This window comes from Amyelois transitella, chromosome 2 (genome assembly GCF_032362555.1).
Source record: "Amyelois transitella isolate CPQ chromosome 2, ilAmyTran1.1, whole genome shotgun sequence".
NCBI classification, from domain to species: domain Eukaryota; kingdom Metazoa; phylum Arthropoda; class Insecta; order Lepidoptera; family Pyralidae; genus Amyelois; species Amyelois transitella.
Genome location: NC_083505.1, coordinates 11493587 through 11517702, shown reverse-complemented (window position 1 = coordinate 11517702; position 24116 = coordinate 11493587). Strand labels below are relative to the sequence as shown.

Below are 24116 nucleotides of genomic sequence, written 5' to 3'. Positions count from 1 at the left end.
TGTTTATGATTCTGCTTCCTAGTGTATTTTGACTGTTATTACGTATTATCTTATCACTTCTTTTATGACTTTGTACGCCTGGATCACTCCTGCACTATGTGGTCATTTGCGTAATAAATGATAGTTTACATAAGGTCCATAGGTACGGGTAAATTTTTTGTTGCTAATCAGTTTTGTGTGATCTATGGCAGTAAAGATAAACCATCAACTTGATCTTCTTCGTTCTTATGACCGTAAGTTAGTAAGTAGAATCGCTTATTTGCATTACAAGGAAAATAAATAAGAACACAAAAATGTATAACAATCTTGCGTCCTTGTTCACCAACTATCACCACCGCCACCAGCCTATCCTGAGGCTCTTAGGTCTTTTTCCTTCTGGCTTTAGTCCCGGTTGCATTCTGGAGAGGAGTCCGGGGTATGCCTTTGACCATGTATTCGGTGAGTCAGGTTTTTACACGAAGCGACTCCCGTCTGACCTCTGCAACCTTTGTTGAACTGCTCTGGTACCTAACCCGTATTGGATCGATCGTGGTAACACATTCAGTTGCCTGAATGTGCAGGTTTCCTCACGATGTTCTTCCTCACCGTAAGTTTCGCTCTTATGTATATACTTGTAACTAAGTGATGATAAATATATTTTTTTTCATCACTTAGTGATGATGATGTTATTGGTTGGAGTTGTGGAATTTTTTCTTTCACTTATCCACGTGTAAGATGTACTCGTAAGAATGTATGCATAATTTTGTAAATATTGTAAACATCTGTAATTTTATGATGCAATAAAAAGTAACTATACTGTTAGTACTCTCTTGTCGCAGGATCTGAATTCGCAATTTTAACTAAATTCTTCACAACAGGATTATGCCTTTTATGTTTGCTTTTTCTTTGTATGTATGATCGTGATATTCTTTATTATTACCTCATAACATAGTATTAGCTAATCTTTGCAGTCCTCTCGAAACTATCTTTCAACTAAGTTGGTGTTATAATCACGATCACCTACCACGATATCTTGATTGAGAAAATGTGAATAACAAACCATGTCACCCTAGTAACAATTTACAATATTTGCCAAGAAGCTAAAAAAAATCATCAGAATCGACCCACTTCCAACGTGTTTATTTTAGGTACGGATGTTTCGCAGATGCATTCTTTCATTGGATTACAATTTTGATTTATCTTCCTGTAAAATATTATCTGGAGACTGCCTCGAAGTAACAGAATTAGAAGATTTAGTAGTGCAGTAGACCATGGCCATATTTTTGAGTGTGTTGCAGTAAGCGACTGTAGAAAAAGATCACTAACAACTGCTGCATCAATTCTATAGGATTTTTTTGCTGTTATGTAGGTAGCAGTTTAAACAATATTTTCAGGCTCTATTCGTACCTGACGTGCTTTTCTCGGAAATGTAGGATTAGATCACTCCGTATTTTCTTGTCAGTTTCATAGGGTTGCATAAAGGTAAAAGCTTACTAGTGAAGATCGTGACTTCAACGTGGGCATTGCAGCAGGGTTCTCTTCTACTTTTACGATCTTCTACATGAAGAATTTGGCATTTTTCGGAAACATTGTTGAACGTAAGATTAGAACTTTCTAGTTATTATTAGTTGTTGTTGCAGTAGTTTTTCACTTAGTATTTCATTAGAATCTACCAAAACGGAACTTAAAAATGTTTGCCATATATTTTCAAAACAATCGCTGATAGGTACTTTATAGAGAAAACAATCGAGTACGTGACACACATATAAAAATGAATAGAATCGAACGGACGCATAGTTTGACCTATTTATTGCGTGAGCATCTATTTCGGAAAGAGCACAGCTGCATTATTTTTTGGCCAGCCATGGCGACCTCGATTTCTACGTCACAACGCTCAACATGGCGACGTAGATCCCATGCTCAACGTGATTATGGTTGGCGGGAACCACCTTCGGACAACTTCGGACCAATAACAGCAGTAATCTTAAAAAGTACGGAAAGATGAGGTGTTACACTTTGACACGCTTCATGATAGCGTTGTAGGGAAAGTTACCTTTAATGTGTAAATAAAGTGCTTTGTTCTTTAGTTCGTTATTTAGTCTAAAGAAATCAATAATAGAAATATGTAGTCTGACTAGTGTGAAAATGTGAAACGGATTTCTACAGTCATCTGCTTTCGTTAAATCACAGACGAGAGAGTAAGAAGTTTATTTGAACACCACTCTTTTTCGCGCCTTATATGTCGATCAAAACTAAAATAAAATGTGTTGAGCTTTCTCTTAAAATCTCATCTATAATAATAATCTTAGCTGATCTTTCTATTTCACAATATTTTAAATAATTTATGGGTTTTATTGATGCGAGTGAACGCTAGCATTGAAATATGGTAATTTGGCAAACCCGTATATCTGACCCAAAAGTCAAGGTCATAGGACGTCGTGCAAATTTATACCGACTGGTCCTTGTCCAAAGTGTCTCAAACATAAAAGAATTCAGATTACAAGGAAAAGTAACACAAAGGAAAAAAATTGCAATCAATAGACTCTAAAATCTTAGTCGCGTTCAAAATCTAGAATGAGATGAAAGCTAAATCAGAGGAAAATCGAGATGAACAAAGCAAAAGTTTATCAAAACGAAACAATTCAAGAGAAGCCGCTACAATGACGGCGATAATGAAAAATTCATTCACAAAATTAAAACTTTAAATCAGAACTACGTAACTCATAAAATTGCTGCTGATTACTGACATTGTCCCAGCTCAGGTGGATAATTGATTGGACAAACAGTCGGGAAATTTATAAAACCGTTACGCAATGCATTTTTTAGGGTCGCTAGGTAGTCAGCGCTTTCAGAAATTACAGCGGGCGGTGGGTGGTGGGATATGACGTTCGATTTAAAGGGTGCGTGTGGGGGTGTGGGCGCCCGGAGCGGCTGTTGACGGGCGCGCGGCGCAGGCGCCGTGCGGCTTGCCGGCGCCCGCCGCCGCCCGGTTCCGTGCCGGTGACAGTTCCTCGGACTTACTTCCTCGAGGCCGCGCGTCCGTGGCTGCATCAAGTGCGCTAGCATACCGTGCCTGGTGAGCCCGTGCCTGCCAACCTCAACTCCGGACGGAGCCGTCGATGGCAGCTTGACGGCGTTTCTCACTGTAAGTGTGCAGTTCTGTTTTGTCCCATTTTTCTTGTAGTTATTTCGGTTTAGTTTCCTTGTGATATTGGGTTAGTTGTTTCAGCTGTTTTGAAACGGTTTCAGATATTGTTGAACTTATTTGATTTGGTTACTTTTTGTTGTATTTGGTGTTGTATTATTTTATTTTCTTTTTTGTATATATGTATATTAAAAGTTCCCTCTTATGCAATCATGTCAATCAGTAGCTTAAATTTGTATTTAAAAACATTAAGGTCAATGCCGAATTGCCCAGTTTTTGCATTAAAATGAATAGGTGACGTTAATTCTATGCTTATGTAAATTTTATATTTGGGTTTCAATTTGTATTGTGTTGTGTGTGTGTGTGTGTATTTAGTTTTTATGTGTGTTTAAACAATGGAATAACATGTAATTATATAGTGCGTCATGCCAACTAAGTAAACAATATTTTTGCATTTAAATCGAATGTTAATAAATGATCGAAAAATATTATGTTCTCGTGCCATTGTGTTTAATATTCACAACATGAATGCACTTTGCACAGAAAAACGGCCCTGAAAAGTATACGTTGTATGAGAAGATTTTGTCTCTGACGCAGGTAGATAAATACTGCGCGTTACAGATTCGTTTAAAAAAAAAAAGGATTTGAAAAAATAACTAGGAATAAAATTTAAATAACCTAATTGTAAATACGCATGCGCGAACTCTGGACCCAGTACGGTTTCAGTTTTCAAGGCAACTTGTATAACAGCAGTTTTCAAATGGTACTTACCATAAAAATGATCCTTAAGTCAGGGCAGTATGGTCTAAAATACATTCATACGGATTGCTGCACCGTACGCCTACCAAGCTTGAACTTGATTGTTCTTTGTTAGTTACACATTATGGGGTATTTTGGACTAAGTCTTATACATTTCCGCCAGAACAAAGGCTTTTTAGGTTTCTTGTCGAAGTTGAAATAGTAACTAGGTCGTGCGATGTAACTTGTAATAGGAAAATGGGGTAGTAATAATTAGAAGATTATGAAAGCAACATTCAACTTCTTTAAAATTCCTTTTATTTTATTGCAACAAAGTAACTAAAGAACTTGCACTAATAATATTATTGCAATGAAAACGCTGCTGGGTAGTTTGTTCCGCCGCCTTCGTGCGCGTTGGTAGCGGTAGTAATTATGTTATTGTATACCCTATATTGGAAATCGATAAATTTAATTGGATTGCATAAGAAATTACTGAAACGGTTTCATATCTGGCTGGTATCAAATCGTATACGCTTGATTTTACAAAAGATATACTTGAAGCATGTACTTACATTACCGAAAAGGCTAAACCAAGGTTTAGAAGCCAGGCTATGAGCTAGGAATGCAACGGAAACAGTAGGTACAGATAGAAGCAGTGAGCAAAGATGATATTTAAATACCGTCATTTTAGATAGACAGATAAAAAACTTCATTGCACCATAAGCGAGCACATAAGCGCCAAAAAAAGACCGATAGTACGACCGCATTACCTTCTTTTGTTTTTAAATCTTAATCTTTTTTTCTTGTTTTTTGTGCCGTGTGGTTCCCGGCACCAATACAAAAAAGAATAGGACCATTCCATCTCTTTCCCATGGATGTCGTAAAAGGCGACTAAAGGATAGGCTTATAAAATTGCGATCCATTTTTTAGGCGATGGGCTAGCAACCTGTCACTCTTTGGATCTCAATTCCATCATTAAGCCGAGCAGCTGAACGTGGCCATGCAGTCTTTTCGGGACTATTGGCTCTGACTGCCCCGTAAGGGATATAGACGTGACTATATGTATGTATGTTTGTATCGTTTTTCCTCCTGGGAGATAGTCACGTAGTGCCATCTTCTCTCTGGATTCCAATACTAATGAAATGACCTACTTATATAACTTCCCTAACTGAGGCCACATTTATTATATAAAAACGATGCATTATATCAAACCTTTATCACACATCTAATTTTGAATTGATAAGCATTGCAGAGTATGTGTGCGTACGACGCACACAGATAAGATAATGATAAAACCCTGCAAGGATTTTATGAGCCCTCCGCGTTAACAGGCTGACCAAAAATCTGTTTTTAATTAACTCGACGCTTTTATTTTGGGCGTATTTTGTACTTTTTAACATTTAAGGGTTGGAAATGTTATGATTATGTCCAAGTTTCTTTTTTTCCGATTGATTTTGAATGGTTTGATGATAGCAAAATATTAGAAGGTGATAGGAGTAGTTAACATTTATTTATTTACTAATTTATGTACGCAGAAAACATTGAGAATGATAAACATAAGACACGAAATCACATAGGTTCTGCTTATTTCAAAAGAAATCTGTGCTAGCAGACCCCGAGGAGACGTTTCGTAATTTTATGTCATATTCTTTTTAGTTTGTGATCTTGGAATTTTAATTAGATAAATTTCCATCATTTCACTCTATCCAGATTATTGGACTCTAAATGTAGTAGATTTTCAGTTAGTTTAAATTGAACATAATAAAATGTCTGAAGTCTTATTAGATTTACAACTCCATTTCTGAAATATTTCAATCAAAGCTATCCATGGAGTTTCACAAAATCTAGTCTAAACCTAAAAGTTTAAGGTTGATGAGCGTCAATACCAGAGCAGACGGTCTATATTGCGTTTCAATTGAAATGTTCAAAGTATAAATTAATTGTTAAGCTTAAACAGATCTATTGATTTAAATAACCTCTATCTCTCTTTCTAGCGGCCATATTAGACTTCATTCTTCTTCAATGTTTCGGACATTGCAGTAGACGCTTCTTACGTTATCCATTTTTACATTGAAGATCTCACTCACTGATTTTTATTTTGTTTTCAATTAAATCTTTCGCCCGTTTTTCTGGTGGAACCCAGTGGAAGTTTTTAAAAAAAAGAAACAAGATGCTTAGTTTGACTTCTTATGATTAACAAACAAATTCACCAAAATGGGTCACATGGTATTCGTAATGACAAACAAACAAAATTGACGAAATTTACATAGCTCAAACAGGTTACAGGGATCTAAGCCTCCAATATTTGATCTATACTTTAAGTCTGCATATAAAGTTGTATTGTCCCTTAACTAACCTTGTCCACGTGTTTATGTTAGGTGTATGAATAGGTGTTTACCTTACAAGCTTTTGTCATGTGAATGGTCAATACATATGGTATCAGTTACATACATGTCATTATACTTTTACGATCATATTAAGTATTATATTTTTTCTTATTAGAAGATAGTCGAGTGGATAAAGTATCTTATGTTAATGGTTAGAATCCTTCCAAAAAGTTAGTTATTTTTATAACTAAACGTGAAATCTTTACACTCGGAAAAATGAAGGAGTAAACATAATCTAAAATTTAATAAAAAATATATATAATCTAACCGATTATTATTCTTTTGTTAAACTTATTTATTTATTTTTATTCCCTTAAACATTTCTTAAATTACAATTTTATTATATTTATTTATAAAAAATAGACACATTTTTAAAAAATATTTTTTAGTCTCCATCTGTTCCATCCACCGTAAATATGTATATTCTATTATTGAGATAACTATGCGTGGAAATAGTTTTCGCGTTTTGCGAGTACAAACATACAGACGGACAGACAGGAATTCTAGAAATTATGTTTTTGGCTTTTGTTGGACTCATATTGATTTCCCATATAAATTTTTTGGAAATATCTTTTATGTATTACATCAGTCAGTTACGATTTTATTATACGTATGGATGTTTGTTTGAAATTCTGGTTTCACGTTTTATTAAATGTATTGTGTCAAATTATATATAGTATTTTCTTCATCCTGTATTCTAATTCTGAGTTGTGGCTCGTTATCATAATTCACGTGGCCTTGCTGACTTGATAAGAAAAGCATGTATTGAATTGTTTTATTTCGGTGAAAAAATAATAATATTTTTTTGTGATATTTTCATTACTGAAGTTTTGATTGGGTAAGAGTAATTAACGTCTTATGATTTGTATGGAATAAATTTATTTAACATATTCATATATTTTAAACCAGATTTTGAGGCCACTGACTGAATTAGTTGCATATCAGCGCACGAACCAAATTGCGGGGTCTGTCAATTTAAAATTTGGCATGTAGGTGCCTTGTGGTCCTGGTAATAGGAGAAGGTTTTTCGGAATTCCCGCGGGAAGTGAAATTACTGCATATTTGGCTATTCGTTGGCAAAGTCGCGAGCGAACTCTAGTTTTTTTTTATAATTTCATAAAATAATTTATGTTACCACTATCCTATTCCCAATACTCACATATGCAATAACGATAAACAATAAGATCAAATAATCAAAAAGTTTGAAAGAGATGCTATTCCTTTCCCTCTAAACAAGTTTAGAATACGTTAGACAGAGATGACTGTATACATCATTTGTTAAGGTTTTTTATGCGGTATTCGCCTACTTCCTTGAATGGGCAATGGCCAGTTGCAAGGCCATTTAGTGGGCAATTTGCATCGAAAATGACTTAATCTAGCGACAGTAGACTAGTGGTTAAGGTAGCGCTTACAGCTAGAGTTACCGGGTTCATACACTGCGGTCAGAATAGTAAGCAGTCAGTCTACGGGTTAGAATTCTTGAAGTATTCGTAAAAAATAGAAAAACTTTCCTCCGCTGATAATTATTTTGTATACTTTGACAACCCCTCCGGACAAGAGGCGTTTTATTATGCAAACATACACAGTCACGTCTATATCCCTTGTGAGGTAGATAGAGCAGTCTTAAAAAGAATGCTAGGCCACGTTCAGCTAATTGGCTTAAAGATGGAATTGAGATTCAAATAGTAACAGGTTGCTAGCTCATCAATCAATCTCAAGTTAATTAGCCTTTCTTTAATAGCCTTTTACATACATAGATAGATATGCAGTGGTTCTATTATCAAGTGGCGGCACTTTACGTATGTTTGAATCCAAACTAATAAATAATAACAAAAATTCTTCAACATTATGACTAAAATTGACAATCAATCGTAGCAAATCAGAAATGAACGCTACGAGATCAGCTGACATTGTAGTTTAGATTTTATTGCATGCACTTTGAAGTTGAGAATTGTTTGTAGCAATTCTTTGGCTATGTCTACGCCACGTCTAGTCTGCCTGAGTTTGAATCTAGATTAATGAGTTGCGTTTGCGTAATATTTGCTTCGTAGACATCTACGAAGTGCTACGATTTAAGATACATTCGCAAGTATTTTGTTATATTATAATTTTACTGCGACGGATCGGTATCTAATTAAGAAATTTTGTACGTTCTCGTTTTATGAGTAGATATTCCTATTTGCTTTTATTTGAATTTGTGAATATACGATATATCGTACAGGGAATACAAAAGAAAGTACAAAGTCCTGATTTAAAGTTTTAAAAACTAAAATTAAATGTGGTAAGAGCAAATTTATGTTTAAAAAAAATTCTCCTAAAATTGGAGTTTAACATAAAAACTCACTTTTATCGTGATAAATTCTATGAAAAAAATGTAAAGGTAAAGCAAAATACGTAAGAAATTGGAATAAATTGATAATAGCGACAGAAGGTGACGGTGATCAATGAATGAGAATGGCGCGCTGCCATCTTTCGAGTTAATTAAGCATTAGTTTGTAAAAAAAGGTTACGTTGTTTTGTTAATAAAAAATATATATGATTATATTTTGTACTAGAAATTAACTCGTCACGTACTTTTACTGTTTAGTTTGTATTTTCTCTTGTTCCGAAGTCTTATTTAATTATATCTACTAAATATCATTTGTAGTTCCTTGGTATAGAAGGTATTTATACTTCTGTGTAATCGGTCAAGTTAACTTACCAACAAGCTAACACTCGAAATTTATGACTTGGTTATTAAGTAATTAAAATAAGAAAACTTTTAGATCACCGGTGTACCTACTACGATGATATGAATCTTCTATTTTCTGAATGTAAACTGGAGACCTCACGCCACGCTCGATACTCCATAAATTTCTCAAGACCAAGGTCAGACATAACAAATTTAGTGTCGTATGTTAATAGGTACCTACTGTATCTCAATTAGTGATATCAACAAAACCATACGGGAAGTAGTCGAATACTAGGAAATTAATGCGTTAATCGCCGTGTGCAGACTGCATTTGAGGGCCCGCAAGGAGCGCGCTCTAGCCGTCTTTTTTCATTTTGCGTGCGTCTTTTTTTGGCAGCGCGCGTTAACCTTGGATTTTTTCATAGCGAAGCGCTGCACGTATACGCCGCAAGTTTCGGATAGTCGTAGAGCGTCCCCCACTCGACGCGTCCGAATTTTCTGCATTCGAGCGGTGCGAAGAGTTTTCGGCGGTCGCATTCGCGAGCGGTGCTCCCAACGGCTCGGAGCGTACGTACACCGCAGGCCACGGACGGCGGCGCGCGCGCTGCAATTATGCGGAAGTGAACACGCCACAGCGACCTACGGTGCTAATGCTAAACTAACCAAGTGCTCAAGTGTACAGTGAACACACACTCGGTGATACAAACTATGATAGTTGTGCATAGCTCACTAGAGCTCTAATGGTTTTCTAATAACGATACATGGACACTGGAATTAACGATATGGATTCGAGGAAAGTATTGTTGCTTTATTTTGACATTTTTGTTTCATTTTAGTCATCCATTCCTAGACCAGGAAGTCGCTTGGAAACATGCGTAGCGCGTAACCTCATTTGCCAGTCAATGCAAAAAATTGTAAAATATAGTTTTGTTATACAATGTCATTGATAAATTTGTTTTGATAGCTTTCAGTATACGATAAATTTTAAGCGCGTAAATGGTTGCGCCAACAGACACCTTAAAATGTTTCCAACAGGGGACATTTTTGCGCCTTTCGCTCTGGTCTCAAAACTTTTGCATACACGTGCTGTCGCTTTGAGGCTATTGAACTTGATAATGAGACAACCGTATCTACATTTTTTTTATTCAGCGACATTGCATCACTTTTTTTTTGCAATATATCCGCGAGCTGTTAAAATTTCTCTTGAGACTATCAATGATGATTCACGTGGAATTTTTTGCTTTTGCGCCGGCGAGTTGAATCGTACTATCGTAGATGTGTCCAATCCAGTTTTGCAAGATGGCAGGATGTCTAGTATAATGGTTAGAGAAGTAATTTATGGGCGTATAGTTGGTGCGCAAGAGTAGGCCCGGAACCGCTCGGTTGGCCGAAAACTGGTCTCGTAACGCATTAACATTTGCATAGAAACTGTCAAGCCGTGCGTCCGTCCCATTAGCGCCTCTATCGGCGTTCGCGGCTAGCTGCTCTCTGCACACTGCGATATGATAAACGTAATTTACATCTTTTCATTCTTCAGTAACTACTTTATCATGTAGGTCGCCTCTTATGATTTGTATATCTGTGTTTTTAAGTTGTGATCTAGTTCTTTTGATGTTATCTTTACCTACTCGTCTCATTGAGTTCTCTGCGACTTTTTTTTTAATAGCTCGACTGCAATGTGATCTTTCTTATTTTTTATTATTAAAAAGATTGTTAGCTTATATATTATCTTGAATGTTCCTACAAATTTATTTGAGAACCGAATATTTAATTGTTTTTTTCTTTCCGCCTTTCTTTAGGAATACTAACCATTTTACATTAAATTAGTTATGCCAAAAATGAGTCTTCATGTGCAATCTTCATTGCAGCTTAATTTAAAAAACAAACCTCAACAACTCAGTAACAATCTGTAAAAGAATTACCTACTCTTGTTAAAACTAGATCAAGAGATATAAAGAAAATGCGATTAAAATCTACTACTGAAGTGTCTCGCCCCGAAGCAAGCAGTATAAAATATTTGTGTCACGATAAGACACTGAATGAACCAAATCTAATATTGAAGTTATTAATGCTGAGATTATTTCCCTAAACATCTGCATTGAGATCATTTATTTCCGTATTTATCAGTTTGAAAAGTTCGAGTAAAAAAGTTTAATGTTAGCGAAATCGTTTAGTACAAGTAAAAACACAAGAACAGTTTAGTTCTTTCATTTACTTTTAACGAAAAGAATATGTTTCGGTACAAATTGAAAAAAAAAACAAAAAACTCGTGAAAAAAGAGACAAAACAAATAAATACCATCAGCCATCTATACAAATACCTTAAATAAAGTTAAACAAAATTAATGTTATGATAGACTTTGTAGAACTAAATATGCAGTACTCTTCTTCAAAGATAATTATTTCGGCAATGGATGGTATTTTCAATAGTTTGAATATTCATAACGCATGTACTTCTAGAAGCGAAGTTGTAACGAAGGTCACCGTTATTATTTTACGTTAAACTTATTATTTATGTTATACTACACGTGGAAGGCTGAAATGACCATATCTATTTGTAATTTAGATTTTTTGTTGCACAGTTTAGTACGTCGGCCTCTGTGGCGCAGTTGATTTGAAAAGAGAGAAGCCACGGGCATGAGCTACATAGATGAAATATAAAGAAGGAAAAGGTCACTGACACTTTTACTAACGCACAGCTGAAAACTATTGTACGGTGCTCGCAAAAATTTGGCGTAAAGATAATGATGAAGCATTTATTAAAGATTTTTTTTAATAATCACGAGAAAGTTAAAACGAGCAAAACTTTAAAACATCCCTACATAAATAATGAACCTCTTAAATGTTTTACAACGTAGCATTACTTAGTTGTTTCCTCATGATTGTTGCTATGTTGTATTTAAATTGGTCGGCAATATACAATGCCGTTTTAATCATGGTGTTTGAATCACGATCGATAATAATATCGACTACACTTACAACTATCGATTACACCGTTCCATTTTTGAATATTGGATATTAAACCGACTTTTTTTTAATAATCTTTTTTTGTTATGTATTTTGTTTTCATTGTGTTAAGGTTATTTTTTTGTAACTACCTAATTGATTTACCAGTTAGAGCATATCTAGTTAATTCGCGATCATGCAAACATACTATAGAAAATAAAAGGATGTAAAAATTGAAATTTATTTAATTTATTTTAAATATTTCGTGATAATGAACTACCTGACTGACCTCCCCATACTACTAGAGTCAGGGAACCCCCAGGTCTCCATGGAGATTGATAAAGAATCTTGAATATATGAAGATTAATAACTCAATCTCACCCCCTTTTTTGACCACAAGCGTACAATAATAGTACATATTTTGTGTGCGAATGAGTTGAGAGAAGTTTGTTGTTTATACTAGATACAAATTTCTGTAAGATTTTGATGTATAGAACGATAAAGTTTTACTCTGCAAGTTTTAGTTATCTGCCAAAGAGCAATACGCATTTAGCACGTGATATCTTTGGCAGATAACCTCACTTTTTGTAGGGCCTGCGCGGGCGCACTCGGAGATGGCCGGTTGTGCCCAGCGGAGACGTCATGCATGTAACAAAACAACGAGTGGGCAGAAGTTGAGACCTTTAACTTTTTAAATGTAAAGTGTATTTTCTTTTTGGTATTTTTTTTAACGATGCACGCTTTTGTACTTACAACTAGGTTGTTTAAATTATCAATAAAATTGTTCATAGTATCAAATGTTCATCTCTTTCCCGAGGTCTTTCCATAACCACGATACTGGCTTGGGTAAGTTAGGTTTTTACTCGAAGCTACCAAGTCGTCTCACCTGCGTAATTTTTCAGGAGTACCTGACCCTTATGAGTAATGGTTACAAATCCAGTTGTCTGACTCGATTTCCTCATGTCATTTACAGTTAATTAATTTTGATGATAATTTTTAACTTCTTTAGTTTCTAATTGGAAATAAGCAATTAACAATGGAATCATGAATGCGTTATGATAACGGAGATTAGGCAAAAAAAAATATACATATCATTCATAATTAAATTTAGTCTTGCAAATTTGCGGCAAATTTACTCCTGACCTCTGACTTATATGACGGCATGTGTTTGTGCAAATACTTCTAAGTCCACGAATATGTTAGGAACTACAGAAATCACTTACAAATGGTTACCTTGATTTTAAGGTTTCAATTTTCACTAATTTTCATATATTAGCATCTAGTACTTGAACAACAAAAACTTAAAATAATTGCTTAAATTAAAAACTAAATTTGCATTTAGTATTTGTAGGAACAATAATAATATCTAAAAATAAGTTTTGCGAAAACAAAATGTAATTTGCGTACTCTGTCTTTTATGTCTAGGTGTCTCGACTACTTAAACTATCAATGGGTAGTCAAATATATACCTATTTGTTTAAACAATACCTATAGATACAGCTATATGGTTACTACTCTTACGGTGTGGGAAAATATCGTGAGGACACCTGCCTGCACATTTAAAATTAATTGTATGTGTAACCATGATCGATCCAATACGGGTTAGGTTTCCCTGCAAAGGTTGCGGAGGTCAGACGGGCGTCGCTTCGTGTAAAAACCTGACTCATCCAATCCAGGTTCCATGGTCAAAGGCATAGCCCGGTTTCCTCTCCAGAGTGGTGAGGTTGCAACCGGGACTAAAGCCAGGAGGAAGCTACTCTTCTTGTTTTCAGCTTGTCAACAAACTGGTTACTCTTACCCAACACCATATAAACAATTAACATGTATCAGTTTTCACACAACGTATTTTGGTATATGATTTCAAATGATAACATATAGATAGATAAAACTCTTTATTGCACCATATGAGTAAAACATACAAAACAGCACAAAACAGATAGAGATGGTATAAAGCCTTATTTTTTCAGTAAAATCCTAAAAAAAAAAACTATAGTTTAGATTTTTATTTTTTCTGCAGAAATACATACATCATCGATGCTTAACTGAACTGCGGTTTATCGTTATTAATTCCTCATGAAGGTTTTTTTAAATGTTACTCGTATAATGTTATTTTATACCTACTCTACTCACCTTTTTTATTCCCTCTTGATTTTTACATAATTAAAATAAATATTTTTTTTTCTTTCTTTCTGATTTCTTTTAGTAAATATTTCAGTTCCGGCATCTTATTTATGTTGTTGACTGTACAAGGCTAACGCGATAGGGAAAAATCAAGGACACATCCTAGGGCTTGTGCTTACGTAATGGCCAAGGCCATTGATGTTGGTTTAGTGATGAAGTCTGCCAATGTTTGCGCCAATGTTGGTCCTATTCTCAAAGTTTTATGAACATTAATCTTATGAAGGAAAGTAGGATCTTTTTAGATGCTGTGGCTTTGAGAATGACATTCCCTCACCTACCTTAATAGTATTCTTGATGCGCTAGATTTATTTATGTTTAAATTTTTTATGGATGTTCCGACTATATAGTCTCCAAGCCATAAATAAAGTCGATATAAACATTGAAGTGTTCAAGCCAAAAATTATCCAAAACCGGTAAAATTGTCATTCAACAATAGATAGCAACTCTTTCATAAAGTCCGTTTTGATTTCGTCGGGTTACTGGGTTTGTCTGTTCGGAGAGGGATTACAAGGACGCCCTCTAGGACCTCCAGACGCGACGCCAGGAGACCGATTTTGCGAGTTTGCAAGTTAAAAAAAAAATATTGGCGCCAATTAAGGTTATTTATATTATTTACTTATATTAAGGTAGGTAGGTAAGGGTATACAGAGCCAGTAGTCTTGAAAATTTGAATTGAGATTCAAATATGTTGGTAGCCTATTAATCTTTCCCTTAGTCGCATTTTACGACAATTATGGAAAAGATATGGAGTCATGTGGTTCCCGGCACCAATACAAAAAAGAATAGGACCACTCCATCTCTTTCTCATGGATGTCGTAAAAGGCGACTTAGGGATAGGCTTACAAACTTGGGATTCTTTTTTAGGCGATGGGCTAGCAACCTGTCACTATTTGAATCTCAATTCTATCATTAAGCCAAATAGCTGAATGTGGCCATTCAGTCTTTTCAAGATTGTTGGCTCTGTCTACCCCGCAAGGGATATAGACGTGACGATATGTATGTATGTATGTATGTATATGGAGTCATCCCATTTTAAAGTATCGGTAACCACACGACACGTAGCACTACAAGCTATTGATTCGTAGCTTACGCGCTACGGCGTGTGACATCGACGTAGCGCATCCAAGGACATTTCCAGGACGCAGGGTGGTTACGTAACCCTAGAGTGCTACGAAGCGCTACGAGAATGCGAACATTTGCAATTTCCGCTATAAAAGACTTTTGCCTTTTTAGATACGAGTAAAATATGTGACGATAGAAAAAAAAAAACGTTTTAATATGCCGCACGGTTTCTGGCACTTTAGAATTAGACAATCACGTCTTTATTCCTTACGGGGTAGATACTCACATACATCATAATTCATACATTTTATTTTGTCCCACGTTTAAGCTAATCCTTTGATAAGCCTGCCCCTTGATTCATTGAGCCCAGCACGAAAGCTTGTGTTAGATTTTGCGCCGTTTCCCTTAGTCGCCTTTGACGACTTCCATGGGTAAGAGATGGAGTGGCCCTATTCTAGTGCCGAGTGTTTCCCGGTACGTTATAACAGGACCACTCCATCTCACCACATAGATGTTTTTTAAGAGGAAATAATTAGACAAAACCTCAATTTGTAATGCATAAGAGAAATCTATAATTAATATTATAATTGTGAACCAAACTGCATTGACCTTGTTATTACGATAAACGAATAAAGTGAATCATATAAGTCTTCCATTGTAACGCAAATTATTTCGCGTCAGTTCACGCAAGGACATTGAAAATGTGTATAAAATGTATGGAAATTTACAATTTACATAGTGTGTAAGGTGCAAGGCTAAGTCAGCTTCCTTAAAAATCGAGTATACTTGATTTTCGTAGGAACTAGCTTTGCCAGGAACTACGACAAAAATACGTAATAAAACCCAATACAGATTTTTAAGCTTGTGGGTTCATAGAGACAAAATTTGAAATATATTTTCAATCAAACTTATAAATGTCTGCTAAACATCTTAACTGACTTAGTCTGACAATGAAGTTAGCGAATTCTTTTTCTAAATAAAAATATTTTTTTTATATTAATGGAGAAAGTTTTTCATATTAATGACCTGTGCATATCAGACTTCTATGCAAAACCTTTCATTATATGTACCCCTTTCAGATAGGGTAAAAATCTTACAATCGCCACTTGTATTCTCAGAAAATAATAAGCCGTAATTGAGCGAAATACAACAAGTTTCGAACATTTTGGGAAGCACTGTCCCACACTTACAATGAGAAATTTAACCTGTGTGAGACAGTATGACTCGAAACTGGTATGGTTCTGGTTCTATTTGGGTCAAGGATTATTTTGTACGTACAAAAGGCGTCCCTTGCGCTCTGCATTATATTTTGATCGCCCTACGCGGAACTACCGCGTTTTGCGTCCGCCATTGTTGGAATGGTGGTTAGAATTACACAGTTCCGAATTTGAATTTTTAAACTTTTTATTTTTATAATTAGAATATTAATCCCCGTTTTACATATTCTTTTCACTGGTTTCTGAGATATATAAATTTCTAGCCAGCTTCTTTTTGCGAAAACCAAGAACAGACAAACTTAAGACTCTTTAAATAAGAATAATAAGACAATCTATGGTTTTTAAAATGGCAAATATATCATCCTCGTGATTGCGATAAAAAATTATGTTAATTTACAACTAATCAGAGTATTTTTTGTTGCACAACGACAAAATTCTAAGTTTATCTATTTTATCACGGAACTATATGCGCATAACATGATCTTCATATCGCAGTTCACACATAATATCAGACCGAATTTATATGTATGACGTACCTATTCATACACACGTACACGCTCATACATTGAATTTAATATTATCACGCTTTTTCCCCTTACAGTTAAGCTAGATTCCGAAATGAAATTCGCTAGTATTCTGCGTGGGCTACAAATGTACATTCATCCGAAATTATTAATAGTGAAGAACTTATTTCAAGATGATTATGATACTTAGTAAGAATCTTATTTTTAGGTTATATTTCAAAATTAAAGTTGTAAAAACAATCATACACAGTTTTTGTGCGCAGTTGTGTAATAAGATCAAAACGTTATGTTGATTGAAATCTGGTGAAAACTTATAGTGGTTATTACCATCAGTTTTTAAGATATTTGCCACTTCCAAAGTTGTATTCCTAATTCTATTTATTTAAATAACTAGATAAAACACTTACTGCACTCGTTATGCAATGCGAAAGTTGTCATCCATGGCCAATAATGTAATTAAGACTAGTTTACCCGCGAGGTTCGGTTTTACGACTAAATTTATGACTGCGTTAATTGCTGTTCAAAATCGCCTTCATCCTATATTTCGTAATCGTATACCGATAATTTTAATTATAATAGGTACTAATATAACATTGAGAACCGTGTAGGAAGTCGACGTTATGTTTTTTTGACGCACTGACAGTGGAAAGGGGTCACACGTAGCCTTTCTTGTCTCGTTACGAAAGTAGTTTTAGTACAAACGCATCTAGTATTTTTGTAAAAATAAATATTGAATCTGTACATACATACATATAATCACGTCTTTATCCCTTGCAGGGTACACAGAGTCTTTACAAGACTGAATCTGTAATTTACTTTATAAAAAAATATTATTGTTTAATTCATTCGTTCAGTTCTTAAATTTGACACCGACTTTCCGGCATTCTAAAGGTTCGAATAGTGCTTATAGCATTTAACTTCACCTGTTATAGCTTTACAGTTTCAATATAGCTCAAAATAAATAGAAATAGATTAAAGTCACCAGCCTTTCATTCTTCACGAATTTCACCCAACCATACCTAAACAAATAACAATTATATGTAAGCATGTACGTTGAACAACAGAACATAACTCATTTTGTCTCGTCTACGAATCGAAGCGCAGACGCAGCGATGCGCGTACGCATTGCAACGCAAGTCTTGCTTTCTATTTTGGAGGTACGCGACCCGCTGTGACGAAAACCGATGCAATAGAAAGTTCGGTTTGCATTGTTGCTTGTACTCTTATTGTGTGTGCAGTATTTGTGCCAAATAGTTAGTTTGCCGTATGGTTCCCATGGATGTCGTAAAAAGCGAGTAGGGAATTGGCTTGTAAACTTGGGACTCTTCTGTTATTCGATGGCCTAGCAACCTGTCACTGTATGAATCTCAATTCTATCATTAAACCAAACAACAGCTGAACTTGGCCTATCAGTCTTGTCTCTGTTGGCTCTGTTAACCTCGCAAGGGATATAGACGTATTTTGTTTGTTTGTTTGCTTTTGCTAGTGGAATCTTAATCTTTTTATCCAAAATAGACGTTGAATTATTGTACTTTTATGTAATGATTATTCTTACTCTTGTTCTTCAGTTGACTTTGTGGTGTTATTTTAGTGCCACTTCTTCGATAAAGTTTTTCAGTTAAATAATGTAATATATTTTTGTACAAAAGTGTTTTGAGTAATAATGAGACTGAGTTATCCTTATTCTCTCTCATCTCTGCGTGTTCCCGGTTGCACCCTTCACAGAAGTGTTTCGGGAACCGGGTTCCGCATTGAGTTACATATCCTTATTAATTTATACTAAAAAAAAACTTCGAATAAAACTCTTTCAAAAGCCTACTACTATAACATTGTACAGAATTATAAATATGGATGATTTCTAAATTGATTATAGTGCATTAAAATGCACAGACTGTATTTCTACAGTGTTATCCTCGTTCACCATCGTTTAAAAAATGTCTCTACATATCACGAATTCTCCATTCACAAATTAGATAATTGACTGCATTGTTATACAACCAACGGCTGCATTCACGAAATGTGAGGAAATGCGAGTTTAGAAAAGACGCGAGAGTGCGTAGATTTCGACATTATCTTGCGCAATTGTCTTCGGTGTGTGTGCTTTGACCACAGATATTTAAAGTTCTCTTTTTAAAAACTAAATTTGTTTTTTTTTTTTCGGAATTTTCGTCAATTACCTAATGTTGTCAGGTTTTTGTTTCTATTTTTGAATGTCGTTTTGAATAACATATTTAATTTTCGAACATCTTATAAATTGACGTTTTAAAGGTTTTTTAGGAAGAGTTTTTATTTATTAGTTGATTCTGTTGCACATAAGTTTAAATAAATAAATGAATGATATTGAAACGAAAGGCGAGAATAAGCTAAATAAAAAAGTAAATTAATACATGTAGGAGTATGACCTAAGATTTCTACCTATAATTTGTTATTTTAGAATATAAGTTAATATGTATAGGAGATCCGGCATCGTTATACAATTTTTTTAGGGTCAAATACTGGAGTACGGCTTAAACTGAAGGCATTTAAGTCACGGAATGACCTACAAAGAGTACTTGTGGTTTTACGTTCTAGTTGTAAAGCTGTTTCTTCTTATAATTTTGTTAAATAGGTACGTGTTTAGAAAATGAATGTTTTCCTTTATTTACCATGTATTGCAATTTTCTTTTTAATCTTTTTAGTATTAATTTTTTTAAACACCCTACGTTATTTTTAAATAAGCGCTATGTAAGTACTTACATCAAATAGTTCTTGTCGTTTAGATTTTTAGTCATAAAAATATTATTGAAAAAGAATGGTTTATAACTTCCGTCTTTTTTATATCAATGTATTTAAATTGTATTCCATTTTTGTTCACATTGCACTTTGCAAAAATTTCCTATATCTATGTCTCTCATCCAAATGTTACTGTAGCTAACCTATCGTGAGGGGAGGGGACAGGGTGGGGAGGGCTGGGAACTCGCTGCAATAGTAGTCTTTGTTTGCGGCCCGTTATTAGATGTATGGAAAAAGTACATGTTGATAAATGGCACTAGGAAAGGTGATGTTATTAGATAGAAAAACTGTTATTTGAAGATGACGATAATAAGGTACTTTAGAATAGGACCACTCCCATCTCTTTCCCATGGATGTAGTAAAAGGCGACTTAGGGATACGCTAATAAACTTGGGATTCTTCTTTTAGGTGATGGGATAGCAACCTGTCACTATTTGAACCTTAATATCTTCATTAAGCCGTGCATATGAACATTGCCTTTCAATCTTTGTGAGACTTGTGACTCTGTCGACCCCGAATGGGATAAAGATGTTATTATATATGTATGTATGTATGAAGATGACATAAGAGCCAATATTTAAATGAGGGTGTCGGAGACCTGACAAAGTGGAGAGAAATGTCAAAAAAACTGACTGAGGGTGTAATCATGAGTATATATTGTCGACGACTACCACATAGAAAATTATAACAAATTACCTAAAAGAAGTTATAAAGTAGGTGAAATTTAAACAATAAGTTGATACTTACAATATTTCAGTACAAACTATTAATGAAAAGTTGGAAATGAAAATGAAATTCAGAAAAACCAAAACGAAAATATATGTGAATTACTCTTTTTATTAAAAACATAGTTGTGCTATTAACAGTGTAACAACACCAATGCAAAATGCATAAAAAAATTTTTTATCTTAAGTATCGACTATTTTTCTATTATCCCTTCATATACTATTTATTGTTTCAAAGATGTTTTCATGTTACTAATAACTGAAGGGCCATACAAACAATATTATCCAAGAACAAACCAACTTCAAAATGTAATCAAACAAAGCGCTGCGATGCGCTTCACACGCTCTGCTCCAAGTACTTTTCGACTACCTAATGCCACTTTCCCATCTTGGTACCTCCGTTGCAGAGTGACCGTCGGTTTGCGCAACTCGATGCAAGCCCTCCCCCCTCCCACTCCCCTCCCGGCCCGCAGCAGTACGCTTGCGCGTGTGCTGCACGGCGGAACCAGGCCGCAGCCGAAATTCCACTCCGACCACGCAAACTAGGCCTCCCCCCCCTTTTTTCACATCCCAAAATTGCATAGACACAATAGCATGACAGGAGCTCTTCATACACTGGCCTTGTACGTGCACGCATGCAAATAAGTACAGTTAGTAACGGGCCCCGAAATTCGAATCGATAGAGTATCGACTCGGTGCAGGCTGCATTTGGACGCATTTCTACGTGACTGAGGTTGCTTAGTTTTTTGTTCGGCCGTTGCATGTGAAGCACAAATTATACTTTCACTGTTGGTGACTTTTAAAATAGGCCGATGACGGTCTTGAAGACAATACCTACGCGCGTAAAAAGAGTAGATTGATATGTAATTGTGTTGAAAAGTAAAGCTTATTCTACAAAATAAAGATTCACAGAAAAATTGTATTTGAAAAAAAAAAAATTGTTTTCTGTGTCTAAGTATATTTTTAAACCAACCTATTTTTTTAATTCAAATGAAATTCGTTTACGATTACGTAATATCAACTAACATAGATATAATTTACTACGATACTATTCTTAAACTTAATAGGTATTGTTAAAGAATACTCTTCTGACCAGGAATTAAGGTTCAAATATGTATGCCAGCATTTGTTTACAATTTTAAGATGAATCCGAATGAGATAACATTCATAAAAAGGCCCAGTTACATTATTTAGCTTGCACTTTAATTATTTATCAGTTTGTTGGTCAATCATACTGATGGTTTCGAGAAAATGCGTATCATCAAATAGGTAAGTACTAACCTATTTAAGTAACTGTACTCGCTTTATGATGTTACGAAATCAAGGAATACATTTGAAACAATCGGATAGATAATGCCTTGTATTATATATATTATAGATTATATAGATAATATTAAATTTTGAATCATCTCTTTCTTACATTCATATTCAACTAAAGAATGGAAAGAAATAAACGTAATAGACATATATTATAATTAAAAACATCATCATCATTTCAAATTAGTGCTAAATTGAATTAAAGTATCGACATTTAGACACTTTGCAGTATATTCAACGTTCATAAAAAGTACACAAATTATTTGACAACGCTTCGGCTAAAGTTTGGCTATCATCTTCACCGAATCCCCACTGTTTTTGTCATCAAAGCGTTCCATTGAAAACCCTTGCTAACGACCTATCCACACACACCCCGACTCTGCCATAATGGTGTCCATAATTGGCTTTTACGAAATCTCTTTTTGAATGAAGCAATTGAGTCTTCACATACGGATTGTTTTGTAAAAGAAAGAGGAAATAGTATTTTGTTTTATCGTCATTTCTTTTGCTCTATTATCGTTTTGAGAATCATTCTAAAAAGGTAAATAAAATGAACGTAATAACTACAATTTAAGCTGCATGGCTTAATTTAGATACAACGTAGTATAATTTCTTTTAGGAAGAAGACATCGGATTGTTTTTATCTTCTGTGGTTATATATCAACTATACAATGCTAACGGACAAATAGGCTGTTAACACAAGGGTATTATATCTGAAAATTATATGAGGGTCCGAGTTAGGCAAGGTCGGCTAACAAATGGTGCATGATCGATGTTGCTCGATTATACAGTAGGTAGCCAAAGTTTCAAGAGCATTTGTGGTTGAACAGTAAAGGTGTCGAAATTATAAATGTTTGTTGTTTGGTTCTTCGTCCTGGCGTTAGCCTCTGCATCGGCAACTATCTCGACAGAAGCCCGAAGCGTGCCATCCACCATTGTGACCATGATCCTAGATTATCCCGTATAGACACTAGAACCTCCACCTTTTCAGGGGAATCTTAACCCATAATTGATCATGATCAAAGTGGTGAGAACCAAAAAGTGTAAATTTTCGTCCCTGTATATATCTGTTCTCAAGCCGAGTCCCGGCCATGAATTCGTAATGTAAAGTATTGGCTAGTGCTCTGTGTTCCCACGGTCCCCGTAGTGGGAAACGCCACCTGTGACGGAAACTATTTGCGTCACTAGCCCTTGGTTTCTTGAAAATGGTAGCCATTTTGTTAGAAAGTACTCAAATTAATGTTACAATATACCTTACGGCTCACTACACTCGATTTCGAAGGAGTATCCGAAAATCCTCACTTGGTGCTCTCCTGGACTCGCTATATACTCAGTTGCATCACATATAATATTCATTAAAAAAAAATGGAAGCGCCCAAAATGCTGGCATCGTTCTTCGCACCTGAAGGTGTCCACTGTACATACATACATAAAATCACGCCTCTTTCCCGGAGGGGTAGGCAGAGACACTTGCCACGATATCTGCATACTTCCTTCACTTCATCCACATTCATAACTCTCTTCATGCAAGCTCGACGGTATCAAGTACTTTTGACCTGACCCTTTACCAGGACGTCCTTAATTTGATCAAGATACGTTCGTCTAGGTCTTCCCACTCCGACCTTTCCCTCCACACTCTCCTTGTATATCTGCTTAATCAACCTGCTTTCATCCACTGTACGTTAATAATATTTCGCTATTTTTATAAGTATCTCTGTTGTTACAGGGCAGGTATCCGAGGCGGCCCGGGCATGGACTCGCAACAGCAGCAGTACTGCCTGAAATGGAACAGCTTCGGTTCAAACCTGGCGACGTCTTTCGCGAACCTCTGGAATTCGGAGAGTCTCGCAGACGTAACTCTGTATTGCGAAGGTAAGAATTAGCATGACAGTTTCCCATAAAATATCCTACATATATATTGCAGTTGGACACATAACTTGATCAGGTGAAATAGATAGGTTGAAAGGTCAAAAGCAGGAAACCTTGTACTGAGCCTTGATCTTATAGAAAACTAGCTGTCCTGGTAATCGTTGTTTTGTCATATGAATATTTTTTAAGTAATTTTAAGTTAAAAAAATATGTTAAATATGGACAACAATTAATACTAAGGGGTATGAAAGATAAATGTTGGCCGATTCTCAGACCTACTCAATATGCTCACATAATTTCATGAGAATCGGTCAAGCCGTCTCGGAGGAGTACGGGAACGAATATTGTGACACGAGAATTATATATATAAGATATCGAACAAAATATTCCGGATTAACACTATTTTGTTTTCGTATTTTTCAATAAGTTGTCGATAACAAAAACTGTTGAATCACACCATGCAGTCAGCTATTTATTATATCAGAACAATGATATCATATCATATCAACAAATAGTACCTCATAATCCAGTATCAGTAAAAACCGGCGCCGTGTACTTACCAGTTTTACACATATCTATCACTT

General features: G+C 35.3%; 1 protein-coding gene across 3 annotated transcripts in view; it reads left to right on the top strand.

The window, feature by feature from the left end:
- The first annotated feature begins 3103 nt into the window (after window positions 1-3103).
- LOC106129043 (zinc finger protein chinmo) overlaps window positions 3104-24116 on the top strand; it is a 49542-nt gene continuing 28529 nt past the window's right edge. The window contains exons 1-2 of one of the 3 annotated variants that reach the window (XM_060945600.1): window positions 3104-3124; window positions 23390-23535. In XM_060945600.1, coding sequence (XP_060801583.1) covers window positions 23415-23535 — 121 coding nt within the window. In that variant the 5' untranslated portion in view covers window positions 3104-3124; window positions 23390-23414. Of the gene's footprint in view, window positions 3125-9376; window positions 9715-21568; window positions 21616-23389; window positions 23536-24116 lie in introns of those variants that run through there. The other 2 variants (XM_060945591.1, XM_060945595.1) reach the window with 2 other exon arrangements.